General features: G+C 47.0%; 9 protein-coding genes across 9 annotated transcripts; 6 read left to right on the forward strand and 3 right to left on the reverse strand.

The window, feature by feature from the left end:
* Positions 1-217: 217 nt before the first annotated feature.
* PGRI_005830 (cytochrome P450) lies at positions 218-1911 on the reverse strand (the record flags this gene model as incomplete). The annotated part of the gene is made up of 6 exons (XM_040788296.1): positions 218-380; positions 436-1066; positions 1134-1263; positions 1315-1458; positions 1508-1538; positions 1598-1911. 6 exons carry the CDS (start codon positions 1909-1911, stop codon positions 218-220), a joined length of 1413 nt encoding a protein of 470 aa, XP_040652068.1.
* A 1374-nt stretch (positions 1912-3285) lies between these two features.
* Positions 3286-4110, forward strand: PGRI_005840 (Aminoglycoside phosphotransferase; the record flags this gene model as incomplete). The annotated part of the gene is made up of 2 exons (XM_040788297.1): positions 3286-3303; positions 3370-4110. The coding sequence occupies 2 exons, from the start codon at positions 3286-3288 to the stop codon at positions 4108-4110; spliced, it is 759 nt and encodes a 252-aa protein (XP_040652069.1).
* Positions 4111-6158: 2048 nt separating this feature from the next.
* On the forward strand, positions 6159-7321 carry PGRI_005850 (uncharacterized protein; the record flags this gene model as incomplete). Its single annotated transcript, XM_040788298.1, has 4 exons — positions 6159-6241; positions 6299-6731; positions 6788-6985; positions 7037-7321. 4 exons carry the CDS (start codon positions 6159-6161, stop codon positions 7319-7321), a joined length of 999 nt encoding a protein of 332 aa, XP_040652070.1.
* A 906-nt stretch (positions 7322-8227) lies between these two features.
* PGRI_005860 (SEC61-beta family protein) lies at positions 8228-8803 on the forward strand (the record flags this gene model as incomplete). Its single annotated transcript, XM_040788299.1, has 3 exons — positions 8228-8230; positions 8371-8707; positions 8769-8803. The coding sequence occupies 3 exons, from the start codon at positions 8228-8230 to the stop codon at positions 8801-8803; spliced, it is 375 nt and encodes a 124-aa protein (XP_040652071.1).
* Positions 8804-9996: 1193 nt separating this feature from the next.
* PGRI_005870 (alpha/beta hydrolase) lies at positions 9997-11161 on the forward strand (the record flags this gene model as incomplete). The annotated part of the gene is made up of 2 exons (XM_040788300.1): positions 9997-11034; positions 11090-11161. 2 exons carry the CDS (start codon positions 9997-9999, stop codon positions 11159-11161), a joined length of 1110 nt encoding a protein of 369 aa, XP_040652072.1.
* A 2422-nt stretch (positions 11162-13583) lies between these two features.
* Positions 13584-13880, reverse strand: PGRI_005880 (uncharacterized protein; the record flags this gene model as incomplete). The annotated part of the gene is made up of 2 exons (XM_040788301.1): positions 13584-13763; positions 13812-13880. The coding sequence occupies 2 exons, from the start codon at positions 13878-13880 to the stop codon at positions 13584-13586; spliced, it is 249 nt and encodes an 82-aa protein (XP_040652073.1).
* Positions 13881-15723: 1843 nt separating this feature from the next.
* PGRI_005890 (sodium:solute symporter family protein) lies at positions 15724-17965 on the forward strand (the record flags this gene model as incomplete). Its single annotated transcript, XM_040788302.1, has 4 exons — positions 15724-15845; positions 15907-16079; positions 16143-17313; positions 17371-17965. 4 exons carry the CDS (start codon positions 15724-15726, stop codon positions 17963-17965), a joined length of 2061 nt encoding a protein of 686 aa, XP_040652074.1.
* Positions 17966-18633: 668 nt separating this feature from the next.
* On the reverse strand, positions 18634-20557 carry PGRI_005900 (dynein light chain DYN2; the record flags this gene model as incomplete). Its single annotated transcript, XM_040788303.1, has 14 exons — positions 18634-18781; positions 18846-18886; positions 18940-18972; positions 19043-19067; positions 19129-19162; positions 19217-19270; positions 19332-19369; positions 19945-20005; positions 20066-20135; positions 20186-20212; positions 20276-20301; positions 20353-20386; positions 20442-20464; positions 20518-20557. The coding sequence occupies 14 exons, from the start codon at positions 20555-20557 to the stop codon at positions 18634-18636; spliced, it is 654 nt and encodes a 217-aa protein (XP_040652075.1).
* Positions 20558-20783: 226 nt separating this feature from the next.
* mrd1 (RNA-binding ribosome biosynthesis protein MRD1) lies at positions 20784-23699 on the forward strand (the record flags this gene model as incomplete). Its single annotated transcript, XM_040788304.1, has 4 exons — positions 20784-21011; positions 21110-21901; positions 22160-22432; positions 22485-23699. The coding sequence occupies 4 exons, from the start codon at positions 20784-20786 to the stop codon at positions 23697-23699; spliced, it is 2508 nt and encodes an 835-aa protein (XP_040652076.1).
* Positions 23700-24157: the final 458 nt, after the last annotated feature.

Raw genomic sequence — 24157 nt, forward strand, 5'->3', positions numbered from 1 at the left:
ATGTTGAGGAGAAAGATCGTCACTTGGTTATCAGTTCCCCTCACACCCCGCATCGCCATATTCGGGGCCCTCGAATTACCGTTGAGGCAAATAATTATGGTTATCATATCATTATATTAGATCATATTGGGGGCTATTGTAAATATCTGATCAGTTACTGTTTTCAATTCTGAAATTATAACAATCTTCCGATATAAAGAAACTAAGGCATCCAGTATCACTCTATAGCCGTAAAGATCAGTTTACAGCTCTGCCCTTCGGGCCTCGAAGAGATAATTTGATCGTCTAACTTCATCGAAGCAGTCATATCCGAAGCCACCGTTGTCCGATAACGAGAATACACTTCCCGAAGCAGCATCTTCATCTCAACAAGCGCAAGACTAAGAAGTATCAGCAATCAGTAGCAGTCAAACAGAGAGCAAAGAAACAACTCACTTTTTCCCCGTACATCCCCTCCCACCTGTAGCAAAAGAAAAGAAAAGCCTATTCCGCTCCGCAGTTCCCTCCTCAACAAGCCACCGCTCAGGATTGAACCGATCAGGCTCAGGGAAGACACTCTCATTCATCCGATGCACCGAATAAGGCTGACAACTAACAATGGTATTCTCCGGAATGACGAAGCCATCAATCTCCCTCCCGCCAGCAGGTACATAGCGAGGCAGAGACATCGGAATAGGCGGTGCACACCGTAGCGCCTCTTTAATGACAGCGTCGAGATACACATAGCTATCCAATGGTGCATTGGCTGGTGCAGCGGTAAGCTCTTTGTAAAGACTTTGCTGGAAACAGAGGTTCTGAGGCTGTGAAAGCTCCCACATCAAGAAACACAGACCATCGCCCGTTGTGTCGATGCCGGCGGCCATGTGGTCTTTGCATTCTGCGGCGGCTTGTATTAGTTCCAAGTTTGATTCTTTGCGTTTGAGCTTCTCCATCAGGGAGTGGCCGTCGAGCTCTATTTGGCCTGCCATGTCTAGCACGTATTGGTTTGCCTTTGGGGCGCTGCGGGCGTGAAGAAATTTCGGGAAATAGGGTGCCAATGAAGGGAGGTAGTACTCTAGGAGGTTTTCTGGGTTTATTTTAGTATTTCTTACTAGAACTTGGAAAACGTAAAATGGAAATAGAGCAGTGCATACTCTGGAGACTCTGATGATAGGTCAGTTCGTGCATGATTTCGAAGTCTTCGGCTACGTTGAGAGATCTCAGGCCACCGGGACTGAACATGAAATGAGTAACGCAGTCTAGGGCATAGCAGTGAAGCAAAGACTAGGAGAATTAGTATGTCCTCGTGCTGATGCTGTAATCTTGATAACTCACGTAAACATCCACACTCTTTTGGCCAGCCTCAGCACACTTAGATACAAACGCCGTGGCCCGTTCGTGGATAACAGCCATGGGCTTTTCTTTCATGATATTGGTCATAGCGTATCTATCGGCAAAGATGCGTTTTCTTTTGCTATGCTGGTGAGTATTAGCACTTGAATAATTCATTTCTATTCGGAATATGTACCTCATCTTTCAATAAAGTAGAAAACATTGTCCTACATTCTGTATTAGTAGCTGGCCAGCTATTTCTCTCCAGGTTTAGTGCAATGCTTACTTGGTCTTAAACTGTTTAAAAAGATCATAGTACTCGGTTTTGTCATACCCACTGCCCCCTGAAGCATAAATTTCTTTAATCGCATCCAGGCTGGTAAATGATACTTCATTGGGGCCTAGCCGGACGACGGGACCATAGATCTTGTGCAAGCGATGGATTGATTCTCTTCGATTTGCAGTGAACTCCTGATACTTAATCCACAAGCTTGTGAATCGAGTATACCATGGACCCGGGATCGTAGATAGGGGCGAGAGGAATCCGCATATGACAATATATCCACAAAGGAAGATAGCCCCGGCCCATAGAGACAGCATGTCGTATCAGACAACTCCAGTATAATAAAAGGTCTTGAAGAGTAGCGAATATGCACCCTACACTTATTTATACCATAGATCTGATTGAAAGATCTCTAATTCCGATTAGATAATGGACGTAAACTTGGAGATTTGCCGATATCATCGCTATCAGAGTGCGGGGAAACTGAGCATGCGACTGTGATAACACCTTAAACCAAAAAGGGAAATCTGAGGAGATGACTTCCAGAATGATTGTACCAAATAGACGCCCTCGCTAGAAAAAAAAAAGTCAGGCTTGTCCCAATCCTGGCGTTCAGGCGTTCAGGCGTGTAGAATTTCATTGGCCATAGACATTGTTCAGGTTCAAATATATTTTCTGCAACCCAGCGTTCATCTAACAGTTTCCTGGTCTAGCGGTTATGATTTTCCGTTAACAAATGCGATTAGCAGATGTTCCGGAAAGGTTCTGGGTTCGATTCCCAGGGAAACTATTTTTTGTCATTTTTTGACATATCTTTTGCGTTAACAAGTTCGAGTTAATTGATCTGAAATGATCTGTTAAATGTAATAAAGATATTAGGGCATGCCGATCACTTTAAATGTTGGATTTATTCGACTCGTCCACAGCCCTAGAACTCACCACGAATTCCCATACAACACATGTGTGATAGATCAACTATGTGATGCCAAGCCCTACACCAAAAGGCCCAATTCCCTCCCTAAATAATCAGTCTTCTGTTTCACTGTATCACTTCCAAACTATTCCATTCTTACGAAGCAATTATGAACACTCTAATGTGCGCTGAGGATATAGCCTGGGAATGGGCTGAGAAAATATCCCACAATTGGTTGCTTCAATTCCTAAGGTCGATATCAAACGACCGATCGCGATGTTCATCCTCGAGCACAGAGGGGATGGTACCGAGTTTGCCATACTCGAAAAGGGTTCCTATAACATTTCCTTACGCATGAAGTACCAAAATGATGCTCTGGTTATACGGCTACCTCAGCCCGGCGGCGTATTTTTCCCCGAGGAAAAGGTCGTGAATGAAGTTGCTGTGATGCGATTTCTCATAGACCAGACATCGATACCTGTTCCGTTCATTCTACACTTGGGCACGAAGAAGGAAAGCCCCCCTTGAACTAGGCCCATTTATTCTAATGGAGTATATCGAGCATACAACAAATATGTACGACGCTCTTAATACCCCTGGATGTCCGAAAAAGGAACGTGGAATCCTAGACCCAAATATCAACGACCATACGCTAGAATTTTTATATGGTCAGCTAGCGGGTATTCTACTACAGCTTTCGAAGCATTCTTTTTCCCGTATAGGATCTCTCGCCCAGATCGATGACTCTACCTGGGAAGTGTCGCGTCGACCCTTATCAATGAATATGAATGGACTGGTACGACTAGGAGGATTACCACGGTCTAAGCTTCCCGACACCGTATTCAGTACAACTTCTGGTTAGCTTGAAGCCCTTGCGGACCTCAATATTGAGCACTTAGTACACCAGAGAAACGATGCTATGGAGTCAGCAGATGACTGTCGACGAAAGTTTGTGGCACGGCAGCTTTTCCGTAAGCTCGCCAGAGAAAAGCGACTTCTTGATCCATCATTCGAACAAGGTCCTTTTAAGATCTGGTGTGACGATTTCCGACCGGGGAATGTACTACTGCATGATAATATGCAAATAGCCGGAGTGGTAGATTGGGAGTTCACCTATACAGCACCGATTGAGTTTTCTTATGCGCCACCTTGGTGGCTGCTCATTGAGAAGCCCGAGTTCTGGCCAAATGGCATGGATGACTGGGAAAATGTATTCAGTCTTCGCTTAAAGATGTTTCTCAGGGCGATGAGAGCTTGCGAAGAGACGGAGATTCAGAAGGGTCACCTAAACGAGAGTCAACGCCTCTCTGGCCATATGCAACAGAGCTGGGACAGCGGACGTTTCTGGATTGTGTATGCAGCGTTGAACAGCTTTGCATTTGACGCAATCTACTGGAAGAAGATTGATCCATTGTTTTTCGATGCTGCTCAAATTCCTGAAACAGCTTGGAAAGAGAGGCTTGATCTGCTGGGCGAAAAGGAAATAGAGGAGATGGAGCAACTGGTTGCTTTGAAGCTGGAAGAGATCAAAACTAGGGTTCTGAGGTGGGACCCGGATGAGTATACTGTTGAAGCAATGGCGAAGGCAGCTGAAGCGGAATGAGCCCACTAGGTCGAGAGGAGCGGAGCAACAGCTTTTGCATAAATACCTCGTTGATTACTACCAATGATGTGTGTTTCGGGCGAGATATGGGCATCCGGGCAGGTCTTTGAGCTATAGCAGTATTGTTTTATTAGACGCTATTAGTATGTACTATGCTTAGGCGTATAAGAACCTAGCTCTTGTATAGTAATTGGCTTCCTGAATTTGCTTCGGGATAAGTAAACATAGCTAGTCACAATCTTACTACGGAGTCCTGGAGTTATCCCGAGACATATTACACACGGGCTGTTGCCTAGAAAAACATGATCAGCTTAGCGAACCAGATACCCCCCATCATGAGCGTAGAACCTAGAATCTTCAGCATATGAGACCTCAGTGCATACTCCATAGTAGTAAACCAAGATCTGGAATTCAGCAATTTCATTGTCCGGCTTGCCTTTGCCGAGATAACCGGCGCTGGCTGAATGAGCCACTGGCTCGATTATCTCCGAGCCGCGTGGATTAAATATCAACGCACCGCATATGTATGTACGGAGTACATAGTTGAGACATAAGCTCGGGTATCTCAACTTGAGTATTTTGAAGAATGGACTTTGGCTGACTGCAATATGATGGGTGTGGGCCTGCCCAAGGTGGCATTGACACATTGGGGCCGTTACCGGTGGATGCTATTTTCTATACGGAGTACTAGGTTTTACATGCAAAAACACTTGGTTTTGAGGGTTTCAGGTTAAGAAGATGTGATAAAGAGACATGTCAATAGAGGGAGATGAAATTAGGGTAATTATATTTCAGTACCTCGGTACAGTAACACATGCAACCATGGATGACCCTCAGGGGCTCGAGTTTCAAACGTCTCAGCCACATGCCCCAGCCACTGTGGCATTGCAGTTTCTCGTTATTACACAGCCTTACCTCCACAATTACTTTCCGGCGGGGATTCATTTGTGGCTTTCGTTAATTAAAAAGTGTCAAAAGTTAAGTTTTAACTGGTCTGACATGATTACTAATATTGGGATATTCCAACTTTGGAATTAATGAGGAGTGCACAATATTCCAGAACCAGAAGAGTATATATCTATATACCTATTTACTATATATATTATGTACTCTATGTAGGTACACACATATATGTAGGTGAAATACCTTGTGTGCAACATACAGACAAGAAAAAGAGTCTGGACTCTAATTTTGGTACCTGTCGCATGTCGATCCACCCCACCGATTCAGGAGAAAAAGGCGTTGAAAGCAAAAAATAATTAGGTCGCTATAGAAACTGTTCAGGGTCTTTATGGAACTAGAATTTGCCTAATTTGTACTTTTTTTAACGGAGTATTGAATTGTACATAGCCTGCGTAATCTGTGTGTGACCCGCCCCATGGTATGTGGACAACTTTGAACCCCAGACCCCTACTTTCTCTCCCGTCTCGAATCCTGGCCTCTTTTTTTCCCCTTCTTCAACTCTTTTCTGTCACTCGTTTTCTTACTCTTTTTATTTATTTTCTTTTTCGAGGGTTACATGGTATTGTACGATCGCCAACACATTCCCTATACTCCCCCCCCCGCTTGACAATTCGGAACTCCGCGGGATAAAAACACAACAAACTACAGAGTAAAAGGGAAATCATCGTCTACATATCTTAAATTCATCTTTCAAACGGTCTGCCTGAACGGCCGAATGCCCCTGTTGAGGCATACCTGCATCTCCTGACGAATCCTGACTTGCCAACTAAATTGCCAAGCCTTAAAAGAAGCACACGAGCCTCCGGGTATTCCAATCTGCCCTTTCCCCCCGTGTCGGGCCTATTTCCCACCGGACCTTATAAAGTGAAAAGCCACCGTCAGGTGGTAACACCGTCACCGTGTCTTTCCCTCTTCACTCTGCCGACCTGAGCTCCACCACGGAGCCACTCGGCAAGATTCCTTCACACGGGTCGCGCGCTTCTCTCTTAGGGGGTTCTTTTGATCCCGCCTTTCGACGTCCAGGAGGCGGCTTCCGCGCAAGAGAGGGATACGCCAACGTCACTCCTGCGACCCATACCCCCAGGATGTATCTCCCAAATACACATTGGACGTGGTCCTTCGCGATCGTCACACTCGTCCAAACAATCGTAACCCTCAGCCTTGAAAGGTATGAAATGCCGAAGCGAAACATCGGAAATCAAAATTGACGTCGCCATTTTTCTAGTTACATCTTCGCGAATTTTCAAATCCAAGAACGCGCAAACAACAGTCCCGCTTCGAAAACGATCCCTACTTTCCTCGCCCTCTATGGTTTCGGTTTCCTGTACGAGCTTGTGCTAGTATACGACGCTCTGCGGATGAAGAACACGATTCAGATCATCGGATTGTGTATTTGCAATGTTGGCCTCCTGATCTACGGCGCGGTTCAAGTGAAACAAATTCGAGAGGCTGTCACCACCTTGGCCCTGATGGATATGATCAGTCCAGTCGTTTGGGCTCAATCCGAGCCTTTCCTAATCATCATTCCATGCATTGTGGCGTTGGGAACATTATTGATGACTTTCGTCGCCTATAAGCTCTATGACGAGTTTGCATGGACCATTTACAAGCATATTAGTGCTGATCTGCAAATGAAGCGTCGCTACCTCACCTACCAGGTTCGTGTTTCGTTCGACCTCCCCATATACAACGTGACTAACCGGTCGCGAATCAGATCTATATCGCTCTCTTGAAATTCGATTTCTTTTTCTTCCTGGGCTTTACTGTTCAGTTCCTCGTCTTGGTCTCCTCAACTAGCATGGACCTTGAATTTGCGCTTACAGTGGCTGCCATCCCCGTGACCATTCTCATTCTGGTCTGTGGCGCCTGGTTTGTGCGACGAGAAACCATGATTGGCATGATTGTCATCATTGTAAGTCAACAATATCAGCAATATCGATTTAACTTCTAACGATCTCATCAGCTTCTCTTATTCGGCGCAATGGCATATTTCTGTTTCAAGCTGTTCCGAATGTATTCGCCGGCAACTTACTTCAAATACCTACCCGCTCGACCATCGATGACCTTCTTTGCCATCATCACTATCATTTTGATTGTGATCACTATCATCAACGCCTGCCTGTGCGCCCACAACTTCAACCGCGGTTTGAAGCCCCACATCAACAAGAAGAAGAACAAGGAAGCGGAAAAGACAACCGAGCTCTCTTCGAACCTTACCCAAGTACCATCACGAATGATGATCGACTGATCTGGTGCGAAGAAGGGTAATGTCTCTATAGGTACTTTCTCGCGGCGTTAAATTTTGGATCCTCGCTTTTCTCTAATCTGTGAACTTTGTGTCTGTGTGACACCTTGAAATTTAGCCTGATCTCTTTGTGCATTTTGCTTTCTTGCTCCTGGGCTTTCGGCTCAGTGTGATACCTCATCGCTGTCGAATCTGCTCTGCCCACCATCTCCCATTTTCCCTGGCTCTGACCTGTCAAAAAATTCCTGTGATTTTACTTTCCTTGGTTTCCTTTACATGTTCATATCCATACCCCATACCCCCCATACCCCCTGCACGAGTGCACCGACGGCGTTATATGGATGATTTGATTCCCGGAGGTGTTCTCCACGTCTTACGACAGCCATTAATGCTTTTCCCGATGAATGTGAGCTAGCCTTTTTTATTAATTCAATGGACTAGACACCTGGATAGTATTGTAGTAGCTGCTATATTAATACATAGAATTGACTTCAGATTATCATACCTCATGTGGTACTGAAAATTGCAATTCACTGCTATATCTAAATATCTAGCGTCCTGACTTCTCGTAGATTTCAATGTTATATTGAATTCAATCATCTACTCACTAAGGATCTCGTAGAGCCCTGGAGTTGTGCTATTGTAGTAATGTGCGCCGAGTCATCCTGATTGGCGGATCGTCGTGTAATGTAAATACTGGTAATTATCACCGGATTCGCCCCCAACTACCGGGGTTGACAAGTCAAATACGGTATCACCCAAGAAACCGCGATCGTGGCCTCAACTCCGCAAACCTCCCTTTCAGACCCTCTCAAGCTCCTCCTTTCCTTTCTCCTTGAATTGCAATTCCATCTTTCTTTTAATACATTTTTTTTCCCTTTTACACTCTTCCACCCACAATTAATCACAATGGTAAGTTCATCTCCCCGGACCCGGACTCCAAGAACCATCCATAGGACGATCAAGCCAGCTTGCTTCCATCCACCAACGCAACAACCCACTACGAATTCAACCCAGTCTCTCAATCCGCAACTAACACAATGCACCACTAGGCCTCCCCTCGCCCAGCGTCTCCCCTCACCTCAGGCGCCGAGTCCGGCCCTGACTCAAAGTCCGGTGCCGCCGCAGCCACCGGCAACTCCGTTGGCCGTCCCTCCTCTCCCTCGACTCCTGGCGGCCCTCGTGCTGCTATGCGTCGCCGTGCCGCTGCCGACCACAAGGAGACCCTGCGCAATGCCCGCCCTAGCTCCACCCGCTCTGCCGGCGCCGGTGGCTCATCCGGAACCATGCTCAAGCTCTACACCGACGAGAGCCCCGGTCTCCGCGTTGACCCCGTTGTTGTCCTGGTCCTCAGTCTGGGATTCATTTTCTCGGTTGTTGGTCTTCACGGTAAGAACTCCTGGAGATGAGATGGTGTTGTTGAATTCGTTGCTAATTACTTTCTCTGCAGTCATCGCCAAGATCACCCGCAAGTTCTCCGCTTAAGCACCTGATCAGTTTCAATTGCGCAGTTGATATTCCCTGAGATGCTTTGTACTATCTATCTCGGGCGTTGACTGCGCTCTCCCCCGACCTCGAATCTTCTCCTCATACCACCTCACTTATCCACTCCTATACCCCGTGACCCTTGGGCCATTTCTCGTTGGTGGCGCTGGAACCAAATCAACCCTTCCCAAACAACTGGCGTGATTCCGTTTCCGTTTCCGTTTTCATTTTGATGTGTGTAGTGTTTTCATTTGCGCTGCAAAAGAGAGTTACTCAACGACCTATCTGCTGTATAGGTCATGGATAGAACTAATCTATTCGTGTCTCTGTCTTAACTTTCTGTGTTATATCCATTGGCTTGTTTCCTGACGATATTATGCGCTGGAATGTGCTGTGGCTGTGGCAGCTTGGACTGAAACATGGTGGTGTTTGTTCTATCCGGACGTTTGTCTGTACAATATAAAGACTTGACTGAATCTGTTTCCGGCATTTAATTTACTTTGCTAGTACCTTTGTAGACTATCAAGCCTGGATGCTTGAATCTGCGGGTGATCCGGAGCAGTCGTGGAATGGCGAATGAGCTCTCTTCTCCATTCAATGCTGGAGGCAACGCACCTAGAACAACCTAGCACAATCTGTCTGCTTTTTGGGGCTTCGGACATGACTTCCAGATGAACAATTCGTAATTGGACTTATGTATCTGCTTGCTTCCATTCACATCTTCCATGATAATATTTCGTGGGAGCGTTGTCTGCATCATAGGTTCTTCAGGCTTTAACTTGGGATTCGTGGTGTCTTACTACCAGAGCAGATACACAATGCATCGAGAGGACCAAAGGAAATGACCACCTCGAGGCATGGCCAAGAATCTCGCCTTAAGGGAAGTGTGACGATAGATGACATAGACGGCTACATCTTGTCAGATATGCCTGAGCTAGGGTATACTATTGTGAAGAGCAGGAGCAAATCTACACAACTTGTGCTACTTCATAATATACGGTTATATATACGGTCAAATAACAATGGCTGTATCGTTGGGGCGTTGGTGGTAAGACGTAGCATTAACCGGCCGGCAAAATTGGCTGCGCCTCTTCCCCTTATAAAGCATTAAAGCGAACGTAATTTCGCCCGAAGCAAGATTAATTGGATACAACATCGTTTTTAAAATAGGGACAGCATTCATAGCTCCGACAATGAGTGACAATCAGGCAAACAACGACGCCACGGAATACGCGCCTCGCAGCTGCCCCCCAGGCTTCTCTGATCACTCCTTCAAGACCGACAGCGGCGTAGAGCTTGCTGTACGAATCTGGCCCGCTGATCCTCCCGCCAATGAGCCAGCCCCAGTGGTATTCTACACCCACGGCGGCGGCTGGCTTGCAGGAAACCACTTCGCACCGCTCCCATGGATGCAACCTGGCTTTCGCCAGCGAGGCTACCATATAGTATCCCACAATTTCCGTCTTGGTCCACAGGCGAGCTATGATATGCAGTTACAGGATTGCTTGGACGCCGCGAGTTGGTGCCGCGCCAATCTCCCGTTCATACTCGGCACAGACACGGTAGACGTGAACCAGCTGATCCTCTGCGGTGACTCAGGCGGCGCACTCCTCACTGGCCTCATGGGCCACCATCTATCACCACCGCCAAAAGCTGTCATTCTCGTTTATGGAGTAGTCGACCCAGCAGCGGCATGGCCCATCCTAGCGCCTGTTCCCGAGAACGCCAAAGACGCGCCGGCATGGGTTGGCGAGTTCTCTGATGCTGAGCTGGAAGAATTTCTAAAAGACAGAAATGAATCCAACATTTTGACCGATGCGCTATGGGCTGATGAGAATAAAACTGAGTCCGAGCAGGTGCTGAGTGAACGATGGGGAACCGATGTCCGCTTCACCCGTCGCATACGACTCCAGGCGGAGCTTCACCAGTGGCGTTCTGATATAGCTGCGCGTGTCGGTTCTACTGCCAGGTCTGTGCGTCTGGGCTCGCTACATGCTGAGCGCTTTGCGGATGAAGCAGCGCTGGCTGCGTTTCTGCTGTCTATGTCGCCATCTCCGCTTCTTGAGACGAAGACATGGTATCCGCCAACGGCTTTCCTGCATGGCATGGGTGATAGGGCTGCCCCGCTTGCACAAAGCCAGGATATGGCTAGGCGTCTCAAGGAGATGAATGTACCGGTCGTCGAATGCTATGAGCCTAATGAAGATCATGTTTTCGATCATAAGTATACTGTGAGTAGCCCCTGTCGCAGGTATTCTGCTAATACATAGCTAATTAGTGATTTAGAGCCCTGATGTGCCGGGATGGGACACATATATCCAGCCCATTCTGGATTTTTGCAACCAACATATCCGGTAATTGTGGATAATTGGCCCACTCATGCCCCCTAAGGAAGGCGTCTTGATGACTGAATGTCTTGATTGTCACCACTCTACACAGTGTATTAGATCATTCATCAATATAAAGATTTCATATTATATAAATCTATAGAAGCGATTGAGATCGGGCCCAGATATCAAGGTGGATAAATTTCCAGGTTTCGAGCGAATAGGCATTTCTTTCCCGGAAGGTAGAGTATAACCTTTGCCTTTGATACACGGTGCACACAGAAAGGTAACGCCAGCCTTCTTTTGTAGTTTGATACCATCTTATGAGCAGGTGAATAAATGAAGACTCACTATCGGAGAGTCTTCCCATAGCGATATAGATTTCGGGGTTTTCGGCGCGTTCTTTTAGGGTTTTTATCGCCGTTCCAACTAACTGTACCCCATCTGTTAGAATCAGAGACAACTTTTAAAGGTAGTCGATTCTTAGCAGGATATCCTTGTTGTCGTGCATAGGGTGATTCTCTGTTAAGTCATTAAACTCTGCCTCCATCTTCTCACATTGCTGCATTATTAAACGGCGAGTACGGTAGTTCTCGATGACAAAGGTGAGCAAATCTGGGCTTGGCTCGCATAAGGGGTATTGTGGAGAAGGGTGGCAGTCAGAGACAGGCTTCAATTCTTGACTACCAAGTAGTTCGGAGCTTCCAAGTAATCCGGACATTTCTTTGAGATAATGAAACGATTCTCGAACAATGGACTTTAGTATGAGGTAGGAAATAGGAGTATTGAATATAATTTAGGATCGAGGTTTGAAATAGTAGAAAGATATATGTTCTGGGGCATCATTGATACGTATATCTCTCGCCGCGGCCTAGTAAGGAATAGATCTCTACCGACGTAGCTTTGCCCCAAACCTTGGGACTATTCCGAGCCCTTTTCGGCTAACCTTGGAAGGTTTTGTTTAAGCCTTTCAGATTTCATATCGACGCACAGCTTCGAATTTAGCGACGGCGTTCAAGTATACCAGCCCTTTCGAAATGATTGATTATGGTTTTGCTCCACAATGTCGATATTTAGGCTTGTAATAGCACACATCTTGTAGAAATGTCTAATACAAACTCACATTTCAAATGAAGTTAGGTTATACCAGAGGGCGCTCAGAGGAAACTATCAATCCTCAGGAAAGGAAGATCGGAAGACTTTTAGATATACGACATTGTAGGATATGTAGGATTTCTTCCTCATTTTTTTCTACATTATCCCTCTAAGCTAGCAGCAAGTGCGCTTGATTTCAATGGGGATCTAGACACGGTATATACGCGGAAAGAACAGAGATCTTATCCCTTCGAAACAGATCACTCATAAGATAGCCAGGTGCTAGTAATCTCACCCAGCTCCCCATTATTCGGCATCAAAAAAACCCCATTCGAAAGCAAAAAAACACCGCTCTAAGCATTCTATATCCAACTAGTCCTTGGAAAGGAAGTAGTCTGGCTGTATCTGGTCTCCTTGTAAAGCCATCAGCAGCTTGCCCAGGCGGTGCTCAGATGCGGCCCACTGCACTAGAGGCAATTTACTCGCAAAGGAAGTGATATTTGATAGGAATTCGTAAATTTGTTTGAGAAGGATGCTTCAGATCTTTTGCCCATAATGGTTCCAGTATTGTCAGCCTACCGTGTAGACCATGATTACACGTCATTCAGAATAAACATCTCCCACGCCGCTTATCACCATCCGCACTCTCTAGCAAACATCTATATATCGGGCGTGGCGTATGCCTTCACAAGGAAGCAGTCGGTGTTCGAAGTTGGGTTGGTGGTGCATTATATCAAATGACACCGTGGAAACCTGAGCTCTGATTCCGTTTGTGTTCGTATTCGTGTAACTGTGTTGTGTCTGTCAGCTTTATGTAAGTTATATTCGTGAAAGTCCCGCAGCCCGGAAATAATACCAAAATCAAACCAACCCAGATGATACATCGCCCTCAGTAGCTTGAAGCGTGCATGAGTTAGGTGTTGAGCGTGCAGTCTTCAAGGAAGCGGAAGCAATATCGAGATTTGCTGGGTCAACATACTACCAATATCCGGAATGCAACGCCATGTCCCTGAGTCCATACAGCCCCGTACTTGGTACGGCGTGGCCAAGAGGCTTCTTCAGACGGGCTCTTTCCGCTGGGAAAATCAGATGATGGGTCTCAATTATCCCACCAACCGAAGTGCAGCCTTCGCTCCAGCGCGGAGCGAACGATGCTGTAAGTCGCGCAGCTGCTCCGTTAGCTCTGATCATTTTCCTCTATCGACTACAGTAGCCTATGCAACGCATAGTACTCCCACAAGACATGACAGATAGGACGTACTGTTAAAACTTCTCCAAGTCATTACTGGAGCTGCTGGTTACGTTGATGTCTGTGGTAACTGGTCACGATCTCTGAGCAAATGGTGAGTCTCCGCGCGCTATACCCGCCGGCGCTCAGTGACCACGGCGACAAAGTCAGGGATAAGTCGGCGCATTGGTATGCCTGCGTCGTGCGGTCGTTCAGGCTGAGGAGGCGGGCTGAGACTCTCCCAGAAGTTGGCCATGTAATAGATATGGGCGAGTAGCTCGAGGTGCATGTGTTCACAAACACTCGGGATCTATGATGTTAGCAAGTGAGCCCAGCGTGATATCTAGTTGATACTTACCCCGTTGAACTCTAGGTTGTTTATGTTGCTGGTCTCATGGTAGAGGATTGGTGGGCATTGTGGACGCATTGCCCATATTCCATGAGTCTAGGAGCTGTCGGTCGAGGGTTGGTGGGCAAGGTTGTCCGGTTGCCACCTGGGAGCGGCTCGCATTGTAGCCTCCATGGTGCCTGGAGGCAGGTATGTGATGGTTGATCGTAGGCAAGATGTGAGAGAAACCGTAATCATTACTAGTGATGTAGTGACTGACAAAACAAGGGCTAGTGGCCTATCGCAGAAAATGAATTCCCACAATGTGATGGCCCTGAAAGGGTAGTGATATAGAATGAAGCAAGAATCTGGTGGCTAAAATTCCGGTGGATGGATATATAACGTTTTATATCAAATGATATAAATAAGCATGGGGAAGAAGATAGGGATGAAGTTTCATTTTGAGGAATGTTGGGGTTTTATAGGTAGGGATAGCTGCCGACAAAGGAGTGCAAACGGAGATGCAGGAGACTACTTGCGTAGATATAAATAAAGATTATGTATCTATGGAGGCAAACAATTGGTGAAATTGTGGTAACTGCACAACTACCCTCTACGTTACCTTTCTATGATATATTATAGTTCTTCCCCCTCTATACCGCGCCCATTCGTCTGAGATATAGCAGCATGCTCTAGATTCTAGTGGTGATATGGTGGCTTCAATCATTCAAATAGTTGCCGAGAGAAAAAGCAAAAAAAGGGAGACGTCAAATTGCATGGTGACTGAAGAAGCTGGTAGCTATTGAGTATGCTATGGCTCACTCACCAGTGTCATTCTAAGGATTTAGATTTGTTTTTAAGTTGAGAATTAATATGTATACATAGCTTTTCGCTGGTTCTTTTTTTTACACATATTATTTGGAGATATGAATTGTGTTCATAGCTTGACATATATCTGGCGCTCAAGGCGTGAAACAAAAAAACAAATCTTCCAAAAAGAGACAGACATATATATTTCTTTCATAATCCACAGTTCAATAATTAGATAAAGCGTTTATTCACCCGTAGACAGGTTATACAGCCTATAACCATACCGAGATCGGAATATGATAAGGAACTTAATCCAGACCATAAGTTCTCATTGTATAATGTTTTAATAAAGTGTAGATAGTGGATCTCGGAAAATAATAAGAATGAGTAAAAGCTGCCAAGCCTCTCGATCAGCCCTAACCTGGAGCCGGGGAAACCCGATATCCCCATATTCTCGTACGGAGTATAGGAATAAATCCTTTTAGTATTGTGGTTAATATCAAATGTCTGAGAGTTCTAAGGTTTGCTCGTAAATTCTTATCTTGCATAGTCTCCAACCAATCAGAATCATCCAATCACAAGTACCAGAGCTAGCTCCAGGGTAACTGATAACAAGCCGACATCAACCAATGATCGATAACATCTATACCCCTAGTTTAAACCTTCTTCAAAAGACTTTTTGACATCAAGTGCTCCATCGGGACGTTGGCTCTCTAATTCGAGTGGCGTACTCCCGAGGTCAGACGGTCCGTATCCCTGCCTTACGTGCCATGGCATTACGAGAGCATGCTGCCCTTATCTGGCAATCAAAATGCAGAATCCCTATCTAAGCTCAGATCAACCTTGGAAGGATCGTCATGCTGTACCTATTTTGGATGCGAATTCGGAGGGGCCCGCACCATGCTTTTGATGCTGTGCGTCCTGGCCCTATATGAGGTTGCTATCTGCCAGGAACTTGGTACATATTTGCAAGTCAGCATTGGAAAGTTATTCAAGGCGTACTCTTCATATCAATCAGAGGATCCAAGGTCCTGGATTCCTAATTTGGGGTACATTGCCAACGTCTTCCACATTTGTTCCTCTGTTGCCAGCCATAAACCCTGTGGAGTCCCTGATTCTTCACGTCAACGACATGGCGTCCGACGGCGTTATTTTCACAGCGCCTTTGTCCCAGAGTTTTGGATATGGAATTATCCTAGGTCTGGGGTTTGCATTTGCACTACTGATGATTTTTATCACTTGGGCTTTGAAACGGTGCGTCTTTATGCCCTGCATCGAGATCGGTCACATAAGCTGACAAAATGATTCTATACAGCTATCAGAATGAAGTCCAAACGTCTGAGATGTTCTCAACCGCAGGCCGGTCCGTCAAATCAGGACTAGTTGCTGCCGCTGTTGTCAGTAGCTGGACATGGGCTGCAACCCTTCTTCAGTCATCTGCAGTCGCATACAAATACGGTGTCTCTGGACCATTTTTCTACGCATCAGGTTAGTTCCCGCTGTATAAGTATGACAAAAACGCTCTATATCTAACAATTTGTGTATCTGTAGGCGCCACTGTCCAGATTCTCCTATTCGCAACACTAGCTATCGAGCTCAAACGCCGTGCGCCGAACGCACACACTTTCTTGGAAGTCGTCCGCGCTCGATATGGAACCCTTGTACACATCGTCTTCATAGTCTTTTGCTTGATGACCAACATTCTGGTTACAGCGATGCTGCTCACCGGTGGATCAGCCGTGATGACATCTTTGACTGGAGTTCCTACTGCGGCAGCCTGCTTCCTGCTCCCGATTGGTGTGGTGCTATATACTCTCTTCGGTGGCATCAAGGCTACTTTTATTACGGATTACTTGCACACCGTGGTTATTCTGGTAGTCATCTTCCTCTTCGCCTTCTCTGCTTATGCCACAAACGCCGAGCTAGGATCGCCATCAAAGGTGTACGATGCGCTAGTTGCCGCATCCCAGCGTCACCCTGTTGAGGGTAATGCCGAGGGCAGCTACTTAACTATGCGCTCTAAGGAGGGTGGTATCTTCTGGATAATCAACCTAGTTGGAAACTTCGGCACCGTCTTCTTGGACAATGGTTATTACAACAAGGCTATCGCCGCTAGCCCTGTCCATGCATTCCCAGGATACGTGATTGGTGGCATCTGCTGGTTCGCAATTCCCTGGCTATGCGCAAGCACAATGGGCCTCGCAGCGCTGGCACTAGAAGGCTCGCAGCGCCTGAGCTCCAACGACGTGTCTGCCGGACTAGTACTCCCCTTCGCAGCTGTCAAGCTGCTCGGCTATAGTGGTGCAGTCGCCACAACACTGATGATCTTCATGGCTGTGACATCCGCATTCTCTGCGCAGCTGATCGCCGTCTCTTCGATCTTCACCTACGATATCTACGCCGCCTACATTGACCCAAGCGCAAAGGGCAAGAGACTTGTCTGGATTTCGCACATGTCCTGTATCGTCTACTCAATCGTCATGGCGGCCTTTGCGACGGGTCTCTACTACGCCGGTATCGGTATGGGATATCTCTACCTGCTAATGGGCGTTATCATCTCTTCCGCCGTCTTCCCTGGTGCCATGACCCTGCTCTGGAAGGGCCAGAACAAGATCGCAGCAGCCTTATCACCACCCCTCGGCCTGGCAGTCTCCCTCATTGCCTGGCTAGTGACAGCCAAGAAGCAATACGGAGTCCTAACCGTTGACACCACTGGCGCTAAGTAATAATCCCCCTCCCAACATCTATACTACAAACCCAAACTAACAAATCCCTCCAGCTACCCCATGCTTGCTGGAAATGTCGCCGCCCTCCTCAGCCCATTAATCTTCGTCCCACTCCTCACCTACACCTTTGGCTCACAAAACTATGACTACGGATCAATGCGCGCAATCCGCAAAGTCGACGACACAGAAGTCGCCGCTGCCGCCCACGTCGATCTCGAACTAGTCCCAGGCGAGGCTGGTCCCACGCAAGCCGAGAGCGAAGAAGAAACACGCCAACTCAACCGCTCAGCATTATACGCGCGCACGCTGACAGTCTTTATGGCATTTGCTTTCCTTATCCTCTGGCCGATCCCGATGTATGGGACGTCATATGTGTTCAGCAAGAAGTTCTTCACGGGCTGGGTTGTTGTCGGAATTATCTGGTTGTTCTTTACTCTGTTTGGTGTTGTGGTGTTCCCACTGTACGAGGGACGGGCGAGTATTGCTCGTGTCGTGCGGATGATGTCGCTTGATCTTGTGGGGAAGAAGCCTAAGGTTTACCGCGGCACGAGGGATGGTGGTGATGATACGGCTACTCCTTCTGGGGTTGCGACGCCGACGGAGATGCTTGGAGAGAAGGATAAGCTGGGCTCGGAGAAGGAGATCTGAGGATCTTGCTGGTGATACCTTTGGAGCTTTTCTTTGCGCCTTGATATTGGTTTTAATCTTTGCGACTATTTATACCCCTACTGTTACCCAATTTATTGAATTTGGAATCCATGTCACGTCATGCACTATATATATCGGAGCCTGGAATATCTGAGCATAATGCTCAGATATAGTGGTCTTTTTGGCCTAGTGTGTAACTCGCCAGTCCAGGGGCAGGTTGTAACAATCCATCTACTTTATCATCATACGTCTTTTTACAGGTGCCTTCCATTTTGAGCTCGTCGCCCTGGTTTCCCTCGTGGCCTTCACTTGAGGAACCATTTGGACCTTCTTAGCTTCATTGTCATGAAAACAGACTGTTCTTCGTTGGGCGCTCCATTGACCATAGGGAGGGAGATCGAGGCCTGTCCGTTTGTTACTGTAGGACCTGCTTGATTGATTCTTCTCTTCATATTTTATATTCGGGAACGAAGTATGCCAGGCTGATTAAATCAAAAGTTCGAGATTCGATAGCAAAGAAAAACAAAAATAAAGTCACTCAACGCCAAAGGGTAAACCCACGATATTAAGCTAGAACAGGCATCCCCTGCCAAACCCTCTTTCTGCCTCGCATTACCGGGATAATTGATGCGTCTTCATGCTAGTAGAGTTTGACCATCTTTGGAAACTCATTTGTATCCAAGCCCACCCTGCGCTTGAGGCGGAGGCTGCAGAGGGGGCTGCTGCTGCCAACCTCCCTGGGCCCCGGGAGGGGGCTGGATGCCATATTGCATGCCTGCCGGAGGTCGTGTGTCAGGCGTGATATCAGGCCGGTCACTGATGCAATAGTATTAGTATATCATAACAAGCTGATAAAATTTCACCGTTGGATAGAGCCTACCGTAGGTCTTGGGTGAAACGGCATGTGTAACATTGGACCTCCTATATATTACGTTAGTAACAAGTCAAGACATAATCAATAGAAGAGTATTTACCTTGTACTTGTGCATAGCAAGGGGAATCAATGGCTGTAACGAGGTGAAAGTTAGATATCTTGGGCTGTTTCTCAAGACGATGTTCATGCGAGCATGAACTTACAATGAAGCAGACTGTGAAAAACGGCCTGCAAAAAGTATTAGTCAAGTTCAAACTACTCTTATTGGGTACCCGAAGGAGAAACATACCATCGGGTGATACAGTGACCATTCCAATGTTGGCCTAATGTGGAGGATCAATAAACTATCCCAATAGACCACTGACGTCAGAACTTACAGTTGTAACAGTATGCGCGAACATGCTCATATCCCTCGAGCTGAGATGAGAACTCTGCATTTATGGTCAGTATCTCATTCAATACGACTGGGTATATCCGCAGCGTCACGGATACCCGTCGATATGACTTCAGGGACAGGGTCCACTCTGGTTCTGGATCGTGGGTCAAACCAAGATGACTTACCATGGGTTCCGAACGTGATACAGAAAGCCATAATGAAGGCAAGATGTAGAAAAGTTGATATAAAACTACTGAAGAGCACCAACTGAGTGCTGAGCGCTATTTGAAGAACTGAAAGTCGATCAAAGACGAAGGCAGCTGCATTGGGGGTGTGGCGCTGTGGCTTGGCGCCGTCTTGGCAAGGAGCACGTGATGTTCAATATGGTGTCGTGTGATTGGTCAAGTGGTTGATCGATCCCCTGTATAAAAGCACATGTGACTATCGATTCCAGCAGGAACCCGTAAAGTATTAGCGATCATATATGCACCATTAGCATAGTATACGGTGTATCTGCGGAGGGCCTAAACTCGGGGAACTATATTTCTGGTCGCTTTACGTGTTTTGGGTGGACGCGCTTAATCAATAATGGCTGTTCAATATGAGATAACAGCCTAGACCAAATATTACTTGAAGACAAAAGAGTCGCTTGAAAACGCATTTCTCCGGATATCACTTCCCCATCGGCGCACACGTTGAGCCTAGACATATCAATCGCATCGCATTTACTGGGTCTTGAAGAGCAGAATTGCGCAGTGGCCGAGGTAGAAGTAGATGAAGTGCTTGGTCTCTGTTGAACATTGCATTAGTGTCTTGTTATTAACATAAGAATTATATAGAATTGACAAACCATGGGTGACAAAGCTTCCAAAGTTACGGCCAACCACGCAGTGCCAGGAAGCGCCCTTGCGCGAGTCGAACTGATGTATGGGATTAGAAATGCGATCGAGGCGGGGTGGAATTGGCGAACCTCTTTTTTGATATACTGGGCGATGTCCTATAAATGGTTATTATCGTATTCGGATTTCCGAGTAGTTGAGGGGGCGCATGCCTTTTCCACTCTGAACTTCTCCATCGCTTCAATGGCTGAGGGGTAGGTTAGCTTTGGTTACCTAGGGCGCTGTTGATGTTCCATACCAAGGGCAATAGCCTCCTGTTGCATATCCTCGGTCTAGAAAGTGAGTCAGGATCAAGTGGCCATGGTTGTTACGCATGGGTGTCCTTACCATATCCACAGACTTAATCTGCGCTACAAGAATCATTTAGCAATTAGTCAGTTGGACTCAGAGGGGACAGACTTACCCTCCATGGGCTCCTTCTTCTCAGCTGGGGGAAGTGCCATTGTTAGTAATTAATGTATCAAAGGAAGTTTGAAGGGGATCCGGTGTAGCAATAAAAAAAAAGACGGGGTAGGGTAACTCCGCCGATAACATGAAGCCAGGGTCACTTTATTGCCGGTAGAGCAACCTCACCGCCAACCAGACCGCCCGCGGCACTATGAAAGCAGAGAAAAAAGTTTTTTTCATAGAAACTTCGAGTCTTCACACTCCTCACAACAAAATCCCAAAATGGAGAGCACCAGAGTGTTCGTGGGTGGTCTCCCACCCACATGCTCCAATGACCAGCTTAAGAAACATTTTGCAACTCGCTTTCAAGTCACAGATGCTCATGTCCTACCCAAACGTAGGATGGGGTTCGTCGGCTTCAAGAGCCATGAAGCAGCCTTGCAAGCTGTGAAGCACTTCAACAAGACATACATGAAGATGTCAAAGATCGCTGTAGACATCGCTCGTCCGGTATGTCAATTCTCTGCTCTCTTGCTTCAGCCACTCTCCTTTCGCCTGTGCACGCTGACCAATTAAGGTGGTCTTGAGACTGACCCGTATTATTACAGATTGATTCAAATGACGCTGAAGATGCTCACCCCACACGAAGACGTGATACCACGAATGTTAATGATGCATCGTCGGATAACAACCTCAAGCGCAAGAGGGACGGACAGGACAAATCAGACCCTAAGCTACAAGAGTACCTTTCTCTTATGGGATCGTCATCAAAAACTCGGACATGGGCCAATGATGATGAAATGATTAAGCCGTCTGTGGACACTGTTCCCGTTATTAACCAATCTGCGCAGGAAGAGGAAGAAGAGTTGCAGGAGTTGCCTTCGCGCTCGAAAAAGCCGAAGACAGAAAAACCTACAGCAGTACCAGAGCCGGAGCAGCCGGAGCCCATGGTCGTTGACAGGAGTGAGGAAGAGGTGGCCCAAGAAACATTAGAACAGGATAAACCTGCGGAGCCTGAAGTGGAGACTGCACCTGTGTCTGATGCAGATTGGCTACGCTCAAAGACGAGTCGTCTGTTGGGCCTTTTGGATGAGGAAGAGCAAGAGGAGTTTGATCAGCACAAGGCCACTGCACCCCCTACTGCACCAACCAGAGCTGCCTCACCACCTTCCTCGTCTGGCGATGAGCCGCCGCAGCGTGACGAGGAATCGCGCACTGCGGCTATTGAGAAAATTGCGCCCAACACGACTGACGTTGACAGCATCACCGAGGCAACGCCGGTAGATCCGAATATTGATCTTATTCGGAACTCTGCTCGGTTGTTCCTTAGAAATCTTGCATACGACACAACAGAATCGGATCTACAGCCGATTTTTGAACGTTTCGGAAAGATTGAAGAGGTTAGTGCTTTTGTTTTGTTTCTCCTTTTTTCCAACTTGCCCCACCTTCCCTCGTCGGCTAGCTGGCTTTTAGCCTCCTTGCCACGAGTGCTCATATGATGACTTTCCCGATAGGGACATCCGATGCAAATTGCAAATGATGTTATCAGGACAAGATATTTTAGTAGATGCTTCTTGACTATCTGAACGAGCCAACCCAACCCACTTTTGCACATTCACACATTATATTCAATGACCTTGAGTACTAATTGGATATAGATTCATGTCGCTTTTGATACCCGCTCCACAACCAGCAAAGGCTTTGCTTATGTGCAATACGCCGATGCTGATGCGGCTATTGATGCCTACCAGACCCTCGATGGAAAGCATTTCCAGGGTCGTCTGCTCCATATCTTGCCTGCTTCTGCGAAGAAGACCTACAAAATTGATGAGTATGAATTGTCAAAGCTTCCTCTTAAAAAGCAAAGGGAGATCAAGCGGAAACAAAACGCCGGTGGATCTTCATTCAGCTGGAACTCCCTATACATGAATGTGAGTTTACTATTTACCACACATCGAAACATCGAGACTAATTTTGATGCAGGCCGATGCAGTGATGTCATCAGTGGCTGGAAGACTCGGAGTTTCCAAATCAGAATTGCTTGATCCCACCTCTTCAGATGCCGCCGTGAAGCAAGCACATGCTGAAACGCATGTGATTCAAGAAACGAAAGCCTACTTTGCCTCAAACGGGGTAAATATTGATGCTTTCAAGCAGCGTGAACGTGGTAATACGGCTATTTTGGTTAAGAACTTCTCATACGGTGTCACATCGGCTGAGCTCAGGAGTCTGTTCGACCCATATGGCAAGATAATCCGACTCTTGATGCCACCGAGTGGCACCATTGCTATCGTGGAGTTTGCGCAACCAGACGAAGCCCAAAAGGCTTTCAAGGGCATGGCTTACCGCAAGTTGGGTGATTCCATCTTGTTCCTGGAGAAAGCACCGAAGAATTTGTTCGATGGTTCAGCAGCTCCACGCACACTTGCTCCCGAGACTCGGGGCAAGGATCAAGGATTCTCAACTGCAGACACGTTTGCCGCAGATGAGCCTGATGACAGCGTAGCAACCACGACACTTTTCGTAAAGAACCTCAACTTCTCAACCACCAATGAGAAGTTCCTGGAAGTGTTCCGATCTCTGGATGGATTTATCACCGGTCGGATTAAGACCAAGCCCGATCCCAAGCGACCAGGACAGACCCTCAGCATGGGATTCGGCTTTGCGGATTTCAAAACCAAAGCTCAAGCCCAGGCTGCTATGTCTGCTATGAACGGTTACAAGTTGGATCAGCACGAGCTTCTCATTCGTGCATCCCACAAGGGCAAGGACGCCGCAGAGGAGCGAAGACGCGAAGATACTGCCAAGAAGGTTGCGGCGCGCAGAACGAAAATCATTATCAAGAACTTGCCGTTCCAGGCCACAAAGAAGGACATCCGATCCCTATTCGGGGCTTATGGACAACTTCGGTCTGTGCGTGTTCCTCAGAAGTTCGATCACACTGCTCGTGGTTTCGGTTTTGCAGACTTTGTAAGCGCTCGCGAAGCGGAAAATGCCATGGACGCGTTGAAAAACACGCATCTCCTGGGGAGACGATTGGTTTTGGAGTTCGTGAACGAGGAGGCCGTCGATCCCGAGGAGGAGCTCGCCCGCTTAGAGAAGAAAGTAGGAGAGCAGATGGACAGGGTCAAACTTCAACAGCTTACTTCTGGCGCCGGGCGCAAGAAATTCACTGTAGGAGGGCAGGAGGAAGAGTAAAGCCCTCGTCCCTTCTCCCTACAAGGACACGGCCATGGATTGGCTTGTTAACACCCCTTGCAGGGAAAAAGTGGATTAATGTACCATGTACGATTACTTGCATACTACCATAGCTACATTATGGCAATAAAAAGATACCCCGAATTATTCTGAACACGTTCTTTGCGGCTGTCAATTACCCTGCAGTCCCGTCCTCGTGCACGTCTCGTGCCCTCTTGATCCAGGCGTAACTGTAACCCTACTTTACCTTACTGTGTGCAACACCTTTCTTTCTTCCCCACAACTTCAGCTAAACTGTTCCTTGGATCGCAGGGTCATTTTACTTAATTTAGTTTGCTCTTCTGATGGTACGCAGGATTATCAACAGAGATCAGCCAAGCCTGCATTCCGGTGGTGTTTCCTGGCCCTGACCTGGCCTGATCAAGCATTCCAGGTCCCGTGTAAGAAGGCAATGTTGT

The sequence above is a fragment of the Penicillium griseofulvum genome (genome assembly GCF_001561935.1).
Source record: "Penicillium griseofulvum strain PG3 chromosome Unknown contig_79, whole genome shotgun sequence".
NCBI lineage: Eukaryota > Fungi > Ascomycota > Eurotiomycetes > Eurotiales > Aspergillaceae > Penicillium > Penicillium griseofulvum.